This window comes from Ambystoma mexicanum, chromosome 2p (assembly GCF_040938575.1).
Source record: "Ambystoma mexicanum isolate Mex_15411 chromosome 2p, UKY_AmexF1_1, whole genome shotgun sequence".
Classification (NCBI taxonomy): Eukaryota; Metazoa; Chordata; class Amphibia; order Caudata; family Ambystomatidae; genus Ambystoma; species Ambystoma mexicanum.
This window is the reverse complement of record NC_090923.1, coordinates 804667058-804687159: the sequence shown is the minus strand read 5'-3', so window position 1 is coordinate 804687159 and position 20102 is coordinate 804667058. Positions and strand designations below refer to the sequence as shown.

The 20102-nt window shown below is 46.6% G+C and overlaps 1 protein-coding gene across 1 annotated transcript in view; it reads right to left on the bottom strand.

The window, feature by feature from the left end:
* MAP3K10 (mitogen-activated protein kinase kinase kinase 10) overlaps window positions 1–20102 on the bottom strand; it is a 561838-nt gene that overhangs the window by 35502 nt on the left and 506234 nt on the right. Inside the window, exon 9 of the mRNA XM_069644477.1 lies at window positions 16050–16799. Within this exon, the coding sequence (XP_069500578.1) occupies window positions 16050–16799 (750 nt within the window). The remainder of the gene's footprint in view (window positions 1–16049; window positions 16800–20102) is intronic.

The following is a 20102-nucleotide window of genomic DNA, read 5'->3' as shown; positions in this document are numbered from 1 at the left end:
CTGTGGGCAGAACCGTTACTAGGCCCACCGCTGTAGCAATCCTATTGATGCTCTTACGGATAGTCAACGAATCTTCGGGAGACAACGCCTCCGATGATGTGTCGGCAGTGAAAATGTCTTCCGCGACTCCAGAAGGGCCAGCGGATGGCTTCTCGGGTACGCAGTTTTCGGGCTTGTACGGGCCTTGGAAACCTTGGAACCCGTGCAAAGTTTCTTGTTCAGAAACTTCGGCGTGTGTATTTTGGGGAGTAGCGCCCTTGTTATGTTTGTTATGCCCAGTCGGCATGCGCTGCTGCGGATGCGGGGAAGGCTTCGGATCAGATCGATCCGATAGCGCTTTTGCCTTCTTCGACAAAGTCGTCGAGGAGGGCGCTTGGGTTGTGTGCTTTGTGCGGTGCGATTGTACGCCCCTGTCACCGGGTGTGGTCCCTGTAGCAAGACCAGAGTTGAGCCTGGAAGGGTCGGGGACGGGCATGGCAGCTCTAGAATAGTCCGCCTCAAGGTCTATAACGTCCGTGTTGGACGCTTGGTCATCCGATGTAGCACCGTCACTTTCGGTTGGTGTCGCAGCAGGGGAGGGAGGTTCCACGCGTGACATTCCGTACGTGGCCCACCGCTTCAACCGGCGCTCCTTAAGGGTTTTAGGTTTAAGGAGTTTACACGCCGAACACCGCTTCTCATTGTGCTCTAGGGGGAGACAAGCGTTACACGACGTGTGCTCGTCTTTCCACGGATATCTGACCCTACACACAAGGCAGAATCTAAATGGAGTCCTTTCCATAGCAGAAGGGAAGGGTGACCAGACCAAAAAGGAAAGCAGTGCAAAAGAGGAAAGACATCATAGCAGTATGGGAAACCCCGAGCCCACTCACCCTACTGTGTAGGCCGGCCAGAAGGCCCGACCACATGGAAGTCTGAACGCCGGATCTTAGGCGCCGGAACCCACAGCCGTAGACGATTCCCCCATAGTCTTCGTCGAAGATGTTCTTGATGGGCGAAGTGACTTAACGGGGATTAAACCGACAATTCGGTAAGATAAACAATGTCTCATGAAGAGCTCCGCTATAGGGCGACCAGTTATCTGGGCGGAAAAAAACAATAGGAGGGTCCTCGGCGCGTGAGGGATTTTGGGTACTACACACGTCACGATAGGGATAGTGCTTCAGACACGCCTATGCCGACGTCCCCTTTCGGTCCATGAAAGGCAAGATGCAATACTCCGCGGTTACCACTGGATGTCGTACCATGTGCACAGCATGTGATTCTAAGCAGATTAACAAGCATCAGAAATGTGTCTTATTAAGGTTGAGGCAGTGTCATATTTGGACATTCAAGATGAAATATATACATCCAATGTAAAAAAATGCCATGAGCACAATTGGCGCCACTCAAAGTACAGCAGAGTGTAATATCACAGAATCCTCCTTTCCTGAACCTCAATCATTCACCCAAATGAAGCACATGTATTCCTCCACATAATTGTGAACATCATTGGAAGGGCCAACACGTGTTTCAACCCGAAGGGGTGCTCTACTGTACAGTCCACCTTCACTGTTCAAAATCGGTCAAGTCATGAAACTCTTGATCGAAGCTAGAATGAGCAGTCGCTGACAATTGGGCCCACCCACGTCTTCATCAGGGCAACGCAATGGAAATGGAAAGTTCTACAAAGCAATATAAAGGTTGTCACTATAGTCATTGCTATATACACGTCCTATAGACAATTTGTTATGTGAGATATATAGTGTGCTGTAGTGAAAACTCCAGACACAAAATCCATAGAGTGGAAACATGTTATCAACTCTGGTGAAAAAACAGATGGTGAACGTGTCCGGGAACAAGAATAAAATAGGATGGAAAGACAAGTGCTTTAGAAGCACTGAAAGTGGAACGCAAAAGAGCCATTTGGAGGTGCTAAAAAACGAATTCTAAGCAAGTGTGGGGATACCAATGACAGATTTCCCAAAACAAAGCAAGTGACACTACAAATGTGTCTTCCCAATCAATATGTCCCATAAAAACACAACCACTGCATGGCCAAAAGGGCTGCACTCACGCGCCACGTCACTGTCTCTCAAAGAGACACGAAAATAAATTCACTGAAAGCATCAGTGAAAATTATATTCAAATTGTAATGAGAAGTATGGAAGGCCAATCACATATAGGGCTTCACATGTAAGAAATCGAATTTGAAAATAAAACATCACTTAATTCAATTGGACAATTCAATCAAGAAAGGTTCTGTACCGTATAATTTTGGAGAATATCTTCTTCATGTCGATTCATGAGTTATTCATAAAGCTGCAATGCAGCATGCATTAGCAGGTAAGGGAAATGCACGTTTATATGGGTGGTCTACAAACTAAAGGTGCAGCGGTAGGGGGACGTTCAGAAGGCACGACTTTTGAATGTTTGGCTCAGGTAAGTAAGAATCCAGCTTGCCAAAACCGAGAATGAATCGCAGTCCCAGTGAGCAAAACCTCTGCACTGTAGTGCTCGAATGCTGGCCGATGGCGGACCTCTGCTTAAGGGGGCCTCCTCTGAAATGATATCACGAAGTGGCGCTCTAGGAAAGTGTATGCAATCCCGAGCCGGTTACCATGGGCAACGGGTAAACCGCTTATGTTGAGATTGTCAATGCCACCCAGACCAGAATGAGCGCCGCATTTGGATTACACGAGTTAAGCAACACAGTTGGAGTGGACAGTGAGTTGAGGGAAGAAGTTGCTTACCTGTAACTATTGTTCCCCAGCATGGGTCTGGCATGGATTCACATGTTCATGAATGCTCCCCGTCATAAGGCTGTGAATCCTCGATAAAAGAAAAAACAGTTTCACTTTCACTTTACATCTGTATTTCGTTTTTTAATTTATAATTTTATTGGTTTAACAAACCTTTAAAATGTGTCAACAACTTTCCATTTTCCCATGTTGTACATCAATTCGTCAGTTTTATCTGAGTTCTCACCCAACTTTACTGCTTGTCCTCGTGTAGCAGTACATTATTTAACCATCAACAGTTTTTCAATCTCTTTCAAAAGCAAAGACATTGGGAATATTAGCTCCATGTCCACACCATTGAACATTTTCTGCCACCATTCATCTGCACTTAGAGACGGATGTTTTGAGAGCAAAGGCCTCAAATGTGCTGTTCTAAGTGTCCGCAGTTCACGACAGAACAACAACAAATGTTTTAGTGTCTCCTTTTCTATTGCACGAAATCTGCATAATGTGTCCACATTTGAATTATTCGACCATGTTCGAGGGCGCTCTTTAGTTTTAAAGGCATTCAGGCGGAAGAGCATACACAGTCTCCTTGAGTCTCCTTGAGTTTTAATCAGAAAAAAGTTCCACGTAACGTTGGAGCTTGTTAAAGGCCATGGCCTCACTGGGTACAACATTCATGAGTTTATTTGCACTTCTCAACTCTCCAGTCTACGCCCAATAGGCCTGCCAGATTTTTTAGTTGTTGCTAAATTCGAATTTTCATGTAGTGTTGTTAGCGTGATATCCAAGTCTTCAAGAATTCCTTCACAACGTCTCATCCACAAAAACACGATATTGTTCTTATTGTTCGAAGTAGCGCTGTGCAAAATTTCAAATTGGGTAATTTTTTCTTCCGCCCTTGTTTTCCGAAAAAGTGACAGCAAATTCCAACAAATCCTTGCGTGCAGTGAGATCAGCGATAGTTCGTACCGTATGAAGGCTGTCGACATGCCCTTTGGCAATCCCAACACTTTAGTGGGATTGAAGGCACTTCGTAGCCTTCAGAATATGTTTTCAAGTGTTGGCCACAACTCGTGTGAACAACCAAGTGCGTTTTCGGCTCCATAGGTAAGAACCAGAATTAATTTTTGTTGATAAAGTTCAACACCGGTTTCAAAGAAAACTTTCCAAATTTCTTGTTCAGAACGAACGCTTGGCATGCAAGTTGTCTACACTTTCTCTTGGTGGCTTCAATCCATGGGCCATCCTAGATGCTTGCACTTATTTGCATTCCAAGTTATCTGGCACTAGTTGATATTCTCAAGGATTCCTGCCCCAAAGACCAAGAACGCTTCTTGCAAGTGGTATGCATAGCTGTTTTGAGGTTGTGAAGTAACAAAATCTCACAGTTGTTTGTGTTCATATGTAAATTATTTGTTTTCACATATGAATCTACTGCATCTAATTTTCTTTGTAGGCCTATTGGGGTGACGACCAACAAGATCAGGTCATCGGCATACACAAGCCAACTAAGGTGGGACCTGTGGATTTTTGGAGGAAACAAATTCACAGCATCTAATGCAGCTCCAATGTCAGAAAGAAAAAGACTGAATAACACTGCGGCCAACGGGCAACCTTGTTTGACTCGCTTATAGGTTTTAATTTCTGCCGAGAGAGTGCCAGTTTGGTCTAACCGAATTCTGATGGTTGTGTCCGTATGTAGCTCTCTGATTGCCGCTAACAAGTCAGCTGGACAACCCCAAGACCTCAATTTGGACCATAATAAATCCCGGTCAATGCTGTCAAAAGCGTAAGAAAAGTCAATGAATGCAAGGTAGACCTTCGTGTTTGTTCTCAGTTCCTCAATCTTAATCAAGTTTAACAACAGATGATTTAGCGCACATCTGACATTCTTTACAAAGCCTGCTTGTCTCAAGTCTACATGCTTGGATTTTGTCGCCCAGTCGCCCATCTTACGTTGAATCAAAGTTGCGCAGATCTTTCCCAAAACATCTAATAGAGCAACTGGGTGGTAATCCTTAGGGCTGGCTCTATTTCCCTTTTTAAAGAATGGAACGATTACCGCACTTTTCCATGATTTGGGAGTGCAACATTGTCGATTGATTCTTTCAAACAGTGCTAAACAAATGTCAGCCCAAATTTCGGGATGCTGTTTTATGATGAAGTTTGTTAGCCCGTCAGGCCCAGGGGCTCTAGATCCTTTTGCTTTTCTAATCAAACTCACAATGCCCTCTCTTGAGAAAGTTAATGCCCAACACGTTAATCCATCTAAGGGCACAATATACGTGGATTCACATTTCGTGTATAACTCAGTCACCAGGCTGCATTGTAGTGCTGTTTGTAGTGCTTGTGTGTTATTGATTAGCCGCCAAAATTCACCAGTTTTTATTTCGCAGGCTATCGAGCATTAATTCGGCATCCTTTTGTAGCATTGAATGTCTGTGCGCTTGTAGCCAGTTTTTGTATCTTTGTTTCACAGCCCTTTTTTTGATTGTACTAGTTTGTACGTTTGGGTCTGATATCTTGCGAATCTCGCCGCGCATCAAATGTTTCCTTTTTACTATTTAAAGGTCGAAGCTATGTTTATAGGCATAGTTTAAATGTCTTGAACCAGCTTCTTTTGCCTTAAACTGTGTTAAAAGATGACAATACTCGACAGATAGACTCTGCTTGCAAAACTGGTTTGAGATCTGAGAAACTGCAGATTCGTTCAGTCTTAGTCTTAGTCTTACTCTGTTCGATTCCACTAAGACTTTATGATTCCATATAGTGCTTTTCGAGCCGCCACCAACCGTCAATACCATTTGCAACATATTGTGGTCACTGTTGTCCAACCACCTTCATCATTTTCACTCTAGAGTGCACGTCGTCAGAGATAAATATATAGTCGATGGTAGACTTATACTCTGATTGTCTCCAGGTTGCTGCAGCTGGTATATCACCAAGAGTGTTTCCATTTAACATATGTAGCTTTCTTAAGTCCATCTCTGAGCACCATTTTTTAGCCAGCTTGGTCATTTCGGTTTGAGTGTTGTTAACACAATCGAAGTTTAGATCTCCACACACAATTAGATTAGCACCCTCAGCCACCTCCAGTAAGGAGTCCAGTATTGTGGATACTTCATCTACAGAGCATTGCTTGCCCGCTCCACAATGGTTCCAATACAGATGGACTACCGTCATTTGTCCTGATAGGTGTTACGTTTACTGTCTTCAAAAGGAGGGCTAGGACCCGCTGGCCTATATTCTGAGCCAGAGTTCTCTTCTTGTTGCGTTTGCAACCTGCAGTTTAGCATCTCTTTTATATCATCTAAAGTAAGAAATAAAGGACTCGAAGGGGCCATTTCTTTAGGAGACAGGGCAGCTTCTGCTGGTACAATGGTACACATTCTTCCAAGGATGGGGGGAACTGGGGCACTCCCAGTTTCGCTGAGACCTTTATTCAGTGCGTCACCCGCCTCCAATATGTTTTGCTCTGCTGCTGTCTCATTTTCGCAAGGTACTTTGACAGTTGCCAGTGATTCATCGTCCACCCAGGCTTCATACGTTGACATGTCTAGTAACTCGGCTTAAATGTCATCAATACACACAGGCTCGCTCACCTGATCAGTTTTTGGTTCTAACACAGCCGTTTGAATTTTCAAGGCATTCAAAGGTCTTGCCTGGATTTGTTCGTTGATGTTTGCCATGACATGTACAACTTTTATATTGCGCAAAAATGTTCTTGCGCCATCTGTATTTCTCCTCTAAACCAATCACTGTCCTCCGGGTCATACTGCCCCCATCCAATGACAGTCCTCTCCCTTAGCTCCACCCCTGCTGGCCATCTTCAGATTTGGTAAGCACGTAAAGTGGCAGTATGAACCAAGAAGAGCCACAGAGGGGAAGTCGGGAGGGTTTCCATGTGAATCCATGCCAGACCCATGCTGGAGAACAATAGTTGCAGGAAAGTAACTTAAACCTTCTCCAGCATGGGGTCTGCCATGGATTAACATGCTCATGAATAACGATTACACAGCAGTACATATACACAACCACAGGAGGTGGCAAGGCTCAACAGAAGCAATAACATTTACCTCTGGAGCAGACTCGCCTCAAGCGAACAGGTTGCGTAGCACCGCTTGGCCAACCCAGAATCATCCCTGTTGACGCAGTAGAACCTCATGAAGGTGTGCATGGACCTCCACATAGCAGCCCTGCAGATGTCTAGCAGGGGCACACCAGAGAGAAATGCCATCATTTGATGCAATGGCAGTGGTGGAGTGGGCTCTCGGCCGGCATGGCAGCGGCCTGCAAGCTAGTCGATGACAGTGCATGATGCAGCCAGAGAGCCATCTAGAGATGGAAGCCTTCGACAAAGCTTTTACTTGATTTACAGGTCCAAAGTTGACAAACAACTGAGAAGTCTTCCGAAAAATCTTTGTTCGTGGCACGTAGAACTTCAAGGCACAAGCAACGTCCAGAGAATCAAGGCCCTTTCCGCTGGAGCTGACGGATTCGAAAAGAAGACGGGTAACACCAAAGGTTTGTTGAGGTGGAATTCTGACGGTACCTTTGGCATAAAGGTGGGGTGTGTACGCAGTATCACCTTTGAAGCATGGAAACACAAGTAAGGCTGCTTGCAAGACAGGGCCTCAATCTCCCCGACCCGCTAGGCCGAGGTGATACCCACGAGGAAAGCCATCTTGCACAAGAGAAACTTGAGCGGGACCTGAGGCATAGGTTCGAAGGCCGCTCCCATGAGCTTAGTGAGCACAACATTGAGCTACCAAGCCGGGGCAGGGGCCTTCACCGGTGGGAAAGTCCTGAACAGTCCTTTGAGGAACTCCTTGACAAGCCTGTGAGACAACAGCAAAGGTCTGCTCGGGCACTTGGTGTACCTAGATATGGCAGCGAGATGCACCTTGATAGAGGCATGAGTCCACTCCCCTTTGGCCAAGGAAAGCAAATATGGTAGAAGTTGGGGAGCCGTGACACGCAGAGGGGTAATCTTCTGAGTCTGGCAACACACAGAGAAGCGTTTCCATTTATTTCTGTAGTACTTCAAATTTGACAAGGCTCTGGCCCTGGCCAGGATGTCATTACATTCCACGGGTAAAGCAGAACCTCCAAACTCCCAGGCTGCAGGTTCAGAGACTAAGCGTTGTGATGCAGAATCACCCATCCTTCTCTGGTGAGAAGGTCTGGGGACAGCAGCAGCTGGATGGACGGGGACACAGAGACTTAGTGAGTCCGGACACCAAATTTGCCTCGGCCACACTGGAGCGACAAGCATTATCCTGCAGTGGCACTGTCTAAGTGTGCTGATCACACATAAGGGGAGTGGAAACGGAGGGGAGGATTATAGGAACCATCCGTCCCCGGGAACGAGAACGTGTCCCCCCCATGCTCCTCGGTTGAGTGAACCTGCTGACGAACCTTTGGCACTCGGTGCTCGCCGCCGTCACGAAGAGATCGATCTGGGGCAGGCCCTATTTGCCAAACAGAAAATCCAGCTGGTCCTGGTGAAGTTCCCATTTGTGGCAAGAACCCTGCTGAGCGAGTCCCCAATGGTGTTCTTGACTCCCGCTAGATGAAACGGGACGAGGAACATGCCTTGACGAGTGGACAAGTGCCTCCTTGGAAAGCGCCAGAGAGCGGGTCCCCGCCTTGTTTCCAGATGTAGAACATGGTGGTGGTGTTGTCTGTGAAGATCCTCACCACCTTGCCATTCAACGATGGAAGAAAAGACTTGAGTGCCCAGAATACGGCGGACGTTCAAGGACGTTTATGTGGAGATCCTTCTCCTCCGGTTTCCAGAGGCCTCTGGCGTGCAACTGTCCGGTGTGGGCTCCCCATCCCTCTAGAGAGGCGTCTATGGTGACCATCTCCTGATAAGGAGGAACCAGAAACTGAGCTGCATGGACAAGATGTGGCCTTATGCCCCACAACTGTACCGCCCGATGGTACTCCTCGTTGAGCGAGATCTTGTCCACAAAGTTCCCCGACACCTGCATCCACCTCGCATCCATGAACTCCTGGAAAGGTCTCATGTGAAGTCTGCACAGGAGAATGAGACTGATGCAGGAGGACATCATGCCCAGCAACAACTTGATGCACCGAACCATTGCCATCTGCACCGAGGACAAGCGCTGTACTTTGCCTTGTATGGCTCTCACCCTCTCCTCCAAGGGCGACACCAAGCATGTCACTGTGTTGAGTCAGGCACCTAGCACGTCCTGAGATGGTGGCAAAAAAGACTTTGGATAGTTGGAGAAGCCCAACTCTGTCAGCAGACGTATGGTCTTCGATGTGTGTTCACCTGCCAGAGCATGTGAGCGGGAACGCACCAACCAGTCGTCCAGGTAGGGGTATACGTGGATGTCTTGAAGAGGAAGATGTGCCGCCACTGGGGCCAAGCAATTCGTAAAAAAACCATTGGGCCGATTTCAGGCCGAAATGCAGAGCCTTGCACTGTTAATGCTGACCTTCAACTACGAATCGTAGGATTTTGCAGAGTTTTTTGTGAATGGGGATGTGGAAATAGGTGTCCTCCAGATCTAACAACGTCAGAAAATCTATTTGCACCAGCTGGCCGAGCACATGTTGCAATGTGACCATCCAGAACTTTTGGGACTTCAAGTACTTTTTGAGGTGATGACGATCTAGGATCAGCCTCCACCCCCCTGTTTTCTTTCGAACCTGAAAGTATCTGGAGTATTGCCCCCTTCTGTAACATGCCCCACACCTCCTGCAGAAGCTGTGGTTCGTGTTGTTGTTGTCGCTAAATTGGCGGAATACAAGAACACCTGCGTTGGAAGTCCAAGGTGTGCCCCTGTCCGAGAGCGTCAAGCACAAATCTGCCCGTGGTGATCTTTTCTCATGTGCTGATGAACTTCGCCAGGCGGCCTCCCACCGGGGTGCATAAGTAGGGGCCCGAGGCCACGGACGGTTCAGGCCTCCTTGGGGGTCAGGGCTCTGCCCTGCAGGTGGCGCCGATGTTGTCCTCTGCTGCGTTGAGAGTGACCCCTGTACGCTTGAGTGGAGGAGCATGAAGGTTGTCGGTACAGTGCATTATAACCCTTTCATCCTGGTTTTCCTCTGGAAAAGCGAAAGGACGACAGCCGTCTCCACCACTGCAAAGTTCCCAGGGAGCATGCTGTCCCTGTGTCTGTCTTTATTGCTTGCAAAGACTCATCGACTGCCTTTCCGAAGAGGTTCTCCCCATCAGCGGCATATCCAGCATTTTCATATGAACGTCCGGGCAGACGTTTGTTGCCTTCAACCAACCTTGACGACGCTGGGACATCCAGTTCCCCATCTGGTGGAAATCTGTATCTGCGATGTCCACTGCCACGGTGATGGCGTGATCTGAAGCCACTTCCCCTTCCTGAAAGGTTTTTTGTGCCTCAGTCTTCTTGTCCTCGGGCAGGAAGTACAGAATGGGACCCAACTTGAACCATAGTTCCCAGTCATAGCGGGACAAAATGGCTATGGCGTTAGCTGCCTTAATGGAAGAACCTACTGTATAAATGATCCTCTTGCCCATTGCATCCAGCTTCTTCCCCTCCTGATCCGGAGGTACCAAGGCTGCCGACGGGTTTGCAGAGTGCTTCATGGCTGCAGCCAAGACCACCAAATGGGGCGAGGGCGGAGACCTTAAGTACCTGGGGGCTGAATCTGGAACACTGTACTTCTCCAACCTGTCCCGCTTGGTCGGGGGCCATACTCTGATTTTTCACTAGAGCCAGGCCTTTCTCCCAGATGTCGTACAGAAAGGGAACAGACACGCTGGTACAGGAAGCCTTCTTTCTTGGTCTCCTCTGGGACTAACTGAAACAGTTCAGAGGCCCTTGACATGACAGAATGAAAGGATCCAACTTTGTCAAGTGGGGAGGCCATATGGGGCTCGTCCGCATGGAGCGTTTCCCCGTCAGCCACAATGAAGTTGTTTTTTTCGTCGGTGCCCATAGCCGTGGTAGCTGTGTCCGTGTCCGGGGCTCCGGGTGTGGTGTTTTCGGGATGAGGTGGTGGTGGAGTCGTCGGATGATGGTGAGGATCAGCGCCCTCTTTGTCCTATCTATTTCGCAGGGGCGAGCTTAGCCTTCGAGGCTCTTGCATGTCCCATGAAGGTGTAGGTTCTGGCGGCATCCTCTGCTGGATTTCAGTGACCAGTGTGTGCAGAGTCGTTATGAAGTCAAGCGACACATCGCTAGGTGTAGGGGTGAACGGAGCCAGCGGTGTAGGGTCTGGGCTGGCGCGTCTCCTGTTGAAAGCAGGGGACCCTTCGTGATCTGTATAGCCATCGTCCTGCAGATCATTGTCCTTGTCAGTACTCACGTAGATTGGCTCCAGCCTGTCCGGAGCAGCCCACTGGTCCACGTATCGGAGAAGGTCCACTGTGGGAACAGTCTCTCTCTCTTTCTCAGGAGGTTGCTGGGCCTGTGTGGCCACCAGGTCTTTCCCTGATCCCGGAGTGGCTGTTGTCTTCGTCGCTGCCTCCGCAGCCGTATCTCGCCTTATGGGTAAGAACACCTGTGCAGCGTTCGACACTTCATTCGCAGACCCACTCTCCCTCAACACTGTCGCTGTGGACGTCATTGACTTTGTCGATGTGCTTGTCGCTGTTTTCGTCAACGGTGCTGTTGTTGACCCTGTTGACCTGCCGTGCTTTGAGGTCTTAGCCAGCTTCGACGAGTCCTCTCCGGACTTCTTCCTTGTCGGCTTATTGTCATGCAGCGCATTCCTACCTGGCATCTGTGGCCCCAATTCCGATTACACACTTCCTAATTCCTGTCACGTTTTCCGCACTACGTCCACTTATCGGTCCAGTCTTTTTTCGCTCAAGTGAACGTAGCGTTACTTAGCCACGCCCTATCCTCTGTTCTGTGCATTGCAACCCTTCACGGTCAGCTGTGTTTTCCTTTGCTGCCACGGTTTGCTATATGCTGTTATTCTGCTCCACTGAGCTTTTCCTCTCTCTTTCTTCTTTCCCCTCCTCGTCCACTCGGGTCCCGTTTCCCGGGACCCCCCTTTTCTCTCTCTCTCTCCATTACCTTTCTTTTTCTTTTGTTTTACTGTCCCGTTTGCCTGCAGTAATCCGCTTACCTGGAGTAGGAGCTCTTGTATTTCCCTACTCTTCCTGTTTTTCCGTTATACCTTCTCCGCATCCCGTTGCTGATATCTGCTAGTCCAACCTCCATCAGGATACCCACCTGCCTTTGTGATTCACAGGTTTTTTTTGCCTACACTTGGCTTTTTTCCCCTTTCCGGTCCCTCCTGGGAGGGGGTCACGGTCAGGGCGTTTCTATTGCTCTCACTGTGGCTTCTTCTTGTGGGAGACATACACAACAAAGAAAAAAAGAAAAGGACTACAGAGCACATCGAACTCTCAGCCCTTTCGAAGAAGACTCTGATTCAACAGGTGAGGCGGTGGAGGAGGGAAGCGGGGTTATTGACGCCCTATCAGTGGAGTCTGCTGACACTTATCCACAGACACACAGTTTGGACAGGATTAGGGGCTTTCTGTTCGAAGAGGCCCCTTTGTTGTTAGGCTCACTGTGGAGGCTGGCGGTGATGGCAATCACCTTCTGCCCGACTCGGGACCCACATCTGCGGCTAACCCAGCAGTGCTAACATCGCAGAGCTTGGCCTTCTCTTGGACCACCGCGAGTGGGGCATCCTCAAATTATCTTGACCTCCTGCCGGAGGGAGTTCGCTCCTCAGACTGCTAGTCCTAGTTGAGGATTGACCCTTCCCTGCGGCTGAGTCAGTGGCCTTGCTCGACTTGAGCCACACTGACAGTCTGCTGTTGCTGTCTTTTGGGGTTTTCTTTGAAAATCCATGCCACACCTCGCATTCCACCTCATTCTAGTCCGGATGCTGGCAATTAAGCATTTATGATGCCTATCTTCCACTAAGATGTTTCTTAATCCATACTTCGCACAGAATTTGAAGAGGCTTCGACTTTCCTTTTTCTCTTCAGTCATGGCTGAAAGGTGCAAAGTAGGCCCAAGGCCAGGTCTTCTCGAAACTTCGATGACGATCTGACAGTGGATGAAGATCTTTGCCAGTAGCGGATCTCCGCTGCCAGTCTCTGTCCTTCGAAGATGATCAAGCAAAAATCTGTCAAAGTTCGAACAATTTTGGACAAAAAAAAGAATCAAATAAACATGAAATTAGCTAGGAGAGCAATTTGAGGACTCCCAACACTAAAGCGTGCAGGAAAAATCTGAAGATGGCCTCCAGGGGTGGAGCAAAGGGAGAGGACTGCCATTGGATTGGGGCAGTATGACCCAGAGGACAGTGATTGGTTTCTAGGAGTAATACAGATTTAAAGTGAAACTGTTTTTCTTTTACAGAGGATTCCCAGCCTGACAATGGGGAATATTACTGAACATGTGAATCCATGCCAGACTCCATGCTGGAGAAATATAGTTCCACAAATGTTCTACAGTAATTTTTCTACAAGTGGAAATACATAATTCCATAAGTACACAAACTTCACATTGCAGGATGTTAAGAACACGTGTGAAACCAAAGATTAATAAAACATCCCAGCTAGCCCCTCTTCCTCTCATTTAGGCCACTTCTGAGTGAGTTAGTGTTCTCCAGTAGTCTTTTCTATTTTTTAAAAGTTGAAAAGGATATCCCCTTCTGTGGGACATAGTCATTTTCATGATCTGAATGACTTAAAGCCTAGTAAGATCGTTGTTTTGTCCTCCCTTTGTTTTCCCCCTCCTTGTCTTGTTGCGCCAAGAAACACTTGTGTACAGGCACGTTATGAATGCCATATCATATCATAATTACTGTGGTTTATTCTGTGTTTAGTTATAAAGGCCTATAATAAATGTATTTTTGATATACACCTATCTAAGAGTATTCTCTGGTGTTTTACTGTGTGTGCTCAATGCGGGCTTCCGACCACTCTCACCCCTCCTGAGACTTAGACTCATCACGAGTTGGGCGGTAATGCCGGTGCTATTAGCGCCGGCATTAATATCCCTACCGCCAAACCCCCCGGCGCTAATAGCGCCGGATCGCGGGTTTGGCGGAACGGGTATTGCCCATTCCCCACTGAGCCCATTCGGGAATTCCCCAATCCCGATTCCCAATTGAACTCATTGGGGAATTTTTGCGCTAAAATCCGCTGGCGGTAATAGCGCGAATTTTCGGCGGATTTCCCCCCAGCTCAGAGCTGGGGGGAAATCTGCCAAACCCGTGATTTGGCAGACCCTTAAATGCAGCGATAATAGCACTAGCGCCGCATTTAAGGGTTACCGCCAAACTTGTGATGAGGCCCTTAGTCTTGACCACCTGCCAAGCTACCGTAGATTGGTTTGGTTTGTTCAGAAGGTCCCCCTGTTCCACTAAACTAGGCTTGCCTCCTAAACTTCTGCCCCCCCCTCGTCAGAGTTTAAAAATCCATCTTAACAAATAGCCGCCCCTGCTCCGGCTCCTCTCCCTCCTACCTCCCAAGTACCACACATGCCCTAAACGGCCAGTCACACTACACACAAAACAAAGAAACCACACAACAGCCACAACAAAAAACCACAAACAATCCCAGACACTGAGCCATACCTCTCCAGACACAAGCCAATGCACACAATCAAAGCACACTTAGAAAGCCGACAAGCACAGATGCCAGTTCCTCCTCATTCTGCAAGCATCAACGGAAGAGTACAACCTCTAACCTATCCCTCTTCCCTCACTAACCCACCCCACCCTCTTTCTTACAGAGCCACGTGAGCACCTGGAGACCAAGAAAATGGTAACGATGCGTGGACAAGTCAACTTAACATAACATAACAGACCCATATATTTTATTCATACATCAAAAAGGGTCATGAGTGTAAAAAATCAGAGTGTTTGAGACGCAAGTAACTGCAACGTATTCTGAACAATGCAGGAATTCGCCAAGAAGTGCCAGCTCTACGATCCCTGAGAGAATGTCTCCTTCCCCATGTGGTCTCTGCCACTGCGCGTTTCATCCATAGGGCATAACTGTTGAGAGGCAGGATTATTAGGTATGGCCCCGTCAACATAGATAAGGGTGAGACGGACTTGGTGGCTGCGAGCTGTGCTCTCCCCAATTGTCACTGCACCTATAACTTGACAGGAGCATAGCTAAATATTGACAAACAACAGCAGGAATTTGTATTGTGAAGTCCAGTTTTTATACTACATTGTAATGTAATTTCTGGCTTATATCTGCCCATTATGTTGTAAATAGTGTCACTGTATGGATTTCTTTTATCAATTGAGAATATTTTTACATTTGTATTCTTTTTGTATGAATTGTATTTTATAACTTAAAGGTCAAAATGCCAAATAAAAGTATGTTTGATGATGATGATGATTATTAATCACAGTGGTTGGCTGCTCCTTCACAGGGCCTGATCTGCATTCCTTTCCAGATCCCTTTAGGGGAACTGATCATCCACTTGAATTCTAAACAAGACCTAAAACCCACCTGCACTAAACATAGCATATTCCAAACCAGACACCACAACTCTTGGAATGCCACTGAAATCCAGGCAGTATGTGTACAATACTACCTCCAGCTCAAGTGGAAAATAATATTCAAGAGGTCTCCTGACTACCTGCTGTGAACGGACTTGCCAAATGTAACCTGCATTGACACCCACAAAACTATATAGAAATAAGAGTGTACAAATTATCCCACACTAACATTGTGACATGTAATTCAGGAATAATAATCCACTGAAAAATATCATGCCACTTTTACTACATGTATTCCTTTAAGATATGTCATCCTCACAATCATATCCCCAAAGACTTAATGACTCTGGTGCATTCAATTTTAAAACTGGGTGTCTTGCGCCCTGAATCACATAGCTTTAACCAGTTACCCCTTTCACAGCAACTCTTCCGAATTACCACCAATATGTCTTTATCTTTCCAGAGATGTGGTTCCAGAACCGGACAAACTACTCCAGAAGTGGCAAAATCACTGGTTAGTTATACTGCTTATTAATCCCAATATTTCTCTTGCTCTCCCCATGACATTATTATGATGTGAAGCAACAAGATAGAATAACACCAACATCTCTATCCTAGTTGGTGACCCATGGCCTTATCTCTGACATAACCACGCACTTGAGTACATTGAATCAATCATAGACAACATTTCAGAACTTAGTACAGGAAGATTTGGAAGAAGCATTGAGGATACATTTTTATTTCTCATGGACAAGCAATGAAGGAATGGAATATAACTAAGAAAGATTAACATAATTATAACAGGGCAATATCTGGTTCCCACCGCGCAGAGAAAATGAAGAGTTTGAGAATACACATTGTAATACACGTTGTACACACCTGTGTCCTTAGGGAGCGGCAAGCTGCCATCCGATGGTGTTCTCCTGTGAGTATGCATTATCTGACGAATGGCTCCATCAGAAGGTGTACGCCGGTGCCCCCGGGATATGGATGCCATAGTGGATGTCACATGTGTAGGAGTCAATGACTGCTTCGGGTCCTTTTTAAAACTCTCTGCCTTGAGATCCACCAGGGGGTTGGCACTCTGACCCCGCTGTAACTCAGGGCTGAGCACAACACCAGGCATCTCATATGGGATTACCTCATCACTGTCACAACGGATCAGCGATTTGGTAGAGTTGCAGTCATAAATGGAAGACAGGGATAGAAGGGTGACAGATGTGGAGGGCTCCAGGGATGGGAGGGCAGACTCCTCTTTCTTGGAGACAATTGAGCTTGGGGGGCTAGTGCTCCGACGGAAGCGCCCTGTGCGTTGGAAAAGGCCATCCCGCTTCTTCTTCTCATCTTTGGCGCGCTGCTCATCCTGCAGCACTCGCTGCCGCCCCAGCTCCAGTAGATCACTCCCCAGACCGACTGAGGCCAAGATGGATGCACAGCCCAGCAAAACAACATCGTTCCTTTTACGATGGACGCTGCGCTTGTGGCTATCCGAGGTGGTGCTAGCCATCGTGTTACCCGGCTCCTCAGAATTAGGGCAGTTCTTGGCATCACTCTGAATGGGGAGGCTGAGGTAGGACTGGTTGGAATAGGGAGATTGGGGCACAACTCCTTCGACCTCTAGGTACTCCTCTGCCAAAGAAAAACAAGAAAAGACAAGTCACATGCAAATTACTATGGCATTGCTAGAATTTAGCCTCAAGGATTATACATTTTAGGCTGTGTTGGTAGATACTAAGGATGTCTTTCCAATTGGCCAGTGGGGTGGGAAACCTTAGGACTTGCGACTATTCTAAATATGGTATTGTGGATAATGATTTAGGTCTATCAAAAAACCAAGGAACTATAACTTGAACCAACCTCCTACCACAAGGCCCCACACCTTTCATGTATTGTAGAACTGTTCCTATAAGTAGGTATAACCAATCCCCTGGCTTTACCATTAGGATCCCACCCGCAGTCTGGCTATGAAAGCAGCTGCTTTTACCACTACCACTAGACCTAGCTACTTTCTTAATTTGCCAATTATTTCTAGCACTGGCTCTGTGCCTCATTGCATACAAATCATTGTCATTCTTTGTGCTATGAGGGGGCATGCTAGCTAGGGATAAGGTGAAACCTTAAAATCCATTCATCCATGGGGAAGCAACTGCATTTGTAACTGGAGTACTAAGTGGGGAGTGATACACGCGGGATCACTGAGGAAACCCCAGTTCATTCTTGAGGGGGAAAGAAACGAATATGGGAGTAATTTAAAATAAGTTACTCAAGGCAGTATGTCTCTGACTGACGGTTATTCCCTCTATACTAATAGATGTAATGAGCTCATGAGCTGCAGGAAAGCAGAGTGGGTGCTTTCCTTGCTCATCAGTACATCATTTTAAATAGTAATGTTGGCATGCAAGAGCAGACATATGCTCAGGCCCTAATGTGCCCTATGGCATCCAAAAACCTCTGCCCTAGCCGCTACATCATAACAAAGGTGTGGAAAAAGAGATGTGTGGAAGCAGATCAGAGTTAATTCAGTGAATAACGTACTTGCAGGTAATTCTATTATGGAAATATTTTAAAGCACGAATCTAATGCAGGTTAGAGGGGTACCGGGGAAACAGCCTATTCATAATCATTATTAACCAGAGGTACTAAAGGGCATGGCAAACTCAAGAGCCTTAAATGCGCATCGAACATCATTTAATTTGGAAGGTTTTCAAAATGCATTTCGAGTAACCCACGTGAAATACCATCAAGAGGGACCTGAAGCGGAAAGCTGCTAAAGCAGCCTTGCTCCAGAGTCTGCATCGTATCCTAGATGCACAAAACTACAGACAACTCAATGTTCCAAATACTCTGACCGAATATGCAAGTATCATCCCATTCAAATGTGAGCCCTGCAGATGTCAAGGTTCTGCAGGGTCATCTCAGCCAGAGTGATTCAGAAAGAAAATTGTAGACAGTCTGTTTGCTGCATGGAAATGAAGTGGTCGTCTTTTTGGAGAAGGACTCTTGTCTGTAAGGTATGACAGGAATAGATATTTATAGGGAGGATTATATTGTGAGAACAGCAAACTTCGTTCCTTAGACAGCTCACTAACATGTTCTAAAGAGTCTATTGTGAACATTTCAGTATCTGGTCACTCAAATAAAATGTAATGATACTTTGAGACTGCTTGACTGAATCCTAAATTAACCAGAATCGGAAAAGGCAAAATGTTGCGTTCCTAGCTCAAACGGAAGGAAAGATGCATCTGAGTGCTCCGTACCCCAGAGTGGTACTAGATGGATACCCAAAGCAGTAAGGTCCGAAGTCCAAGTGGTGGTAGAAGTGCAATTGTTGAAGTAGGGATGAGCTGAAGGGCTTGCACCCTCTTTCTGGAGGTGGGAAAGCATGGGCCAACCTTTTGAGCAGAAAGTCTCAGATCAAAGAGAAGTTGCAATGGAATAAAGGATTACTTTGGAATGTAACTAAAGGCCCAGGTTGTACAAGATATGAAGGACCTCTGAATGGCTGATGAGGTTGCATGGGGTAGCAATCTTGTCGGGGGTAGACTAATGATCACTGGGCTTGCAATATAGCGCATATGATTGTGCATGATCTCCCATGGTGGAGGGTCATTGTTATTGGTAAGAGGTGTATAGTGGGGTACAACATACTGGGAAATGTAACCCCTATAGTAAATATTCCTCTTACTTCGTATTTGTGTGTGCTTCTATATAGATGCACACCCGCTTATTGAAGTGCCAATTGTTTTTCTTCTTGTTTACATGATGGCATAGTGGTGAATTTGGCGATCTTTGTGACTCAAACTCTTGAATGGTAAATTTGTCTTATTATGAATTGTTAAACGTTTCTATACCTCCTTGAACCAAGTCTTTGTGGTTTGGTGAATTGTATTGCTAATTTTACATCAACAAAATTGTGTGATATTATTTATTATAATTTTGACAGCCCAGAACTAAACCTTAGTTGAAACACATGTTGGCTGTTTCACATTGCATTAAATACCTTATGGCTGTTTCTTATTGTATCTCACTATTTTATGCACACTGCAATTGATTTATGGGATTGCGCAGTGTGGTTCTGAAACACATTTTCCATGCCTTCTTGATAAAGCCTCAATGATGCAGAGCAGAATTTAGGCCAATTAGGCCCTGGACTGGTAATGAACTCTCTCTGAAATAACACTCAGGATTTACCCATTGAGTATGCGGTAGACGAGACGGGAAACCTAAATACCTGAAATACTATGAAGTTCATGGGTCAAGCATGCAGCTGATCCACTGCTCTCTCTCTAAACCTATTCACTCATCCATGCAGTGATAGAGCTCTTCCTAATGACTGGGATTTCATTAGATCTGCTTAGTCAGAATCTGCCAAAGTGCTTGAAGAAAAGTTGCTCTTGGATTGCGGCTGCCATAGAAATCATACTATCATTGCTAGATACATTATACTTACCTTGGTTGCTCATATTGCAGATCCAATTTAGCCCCAAACACAGGAAAGTAAGCCAGGCGCCCAGCTGTAGGCTGTGGGATAGTGCAAGCTAGTCTCTAATGGGATTAGGAGTTGACGGCACCTCAAAAGGGATCCCTTGTGATTTTAGATGATACTCATATTTCAGACTCCTCCAGTGGAAGGGGCAGACTTAGAGGGACCCTATCTCTGAGAGCCCTGCAGAGGATTTGTCTGGAAAGAGCAAATCAGCTGGTCATGTGGGCTAGGGGGGCCCTGAAAATAAAGGTGGACTTGGGAGCTATCCAGCAAAATATTGATGGCCATCGTAGGAGCCCATGTTTTCCAGGATTTAAAAGGAAGTGGTGTTGCACAGTTTGTCCTAAGGCCAGGATGCTTGGGCTACATGCACTCAAGGCTGAGGCAATGAAGGTTACCTTGCGTGGCATGAAATCCTTCATGTCTGCAACCCATGAAATTACATG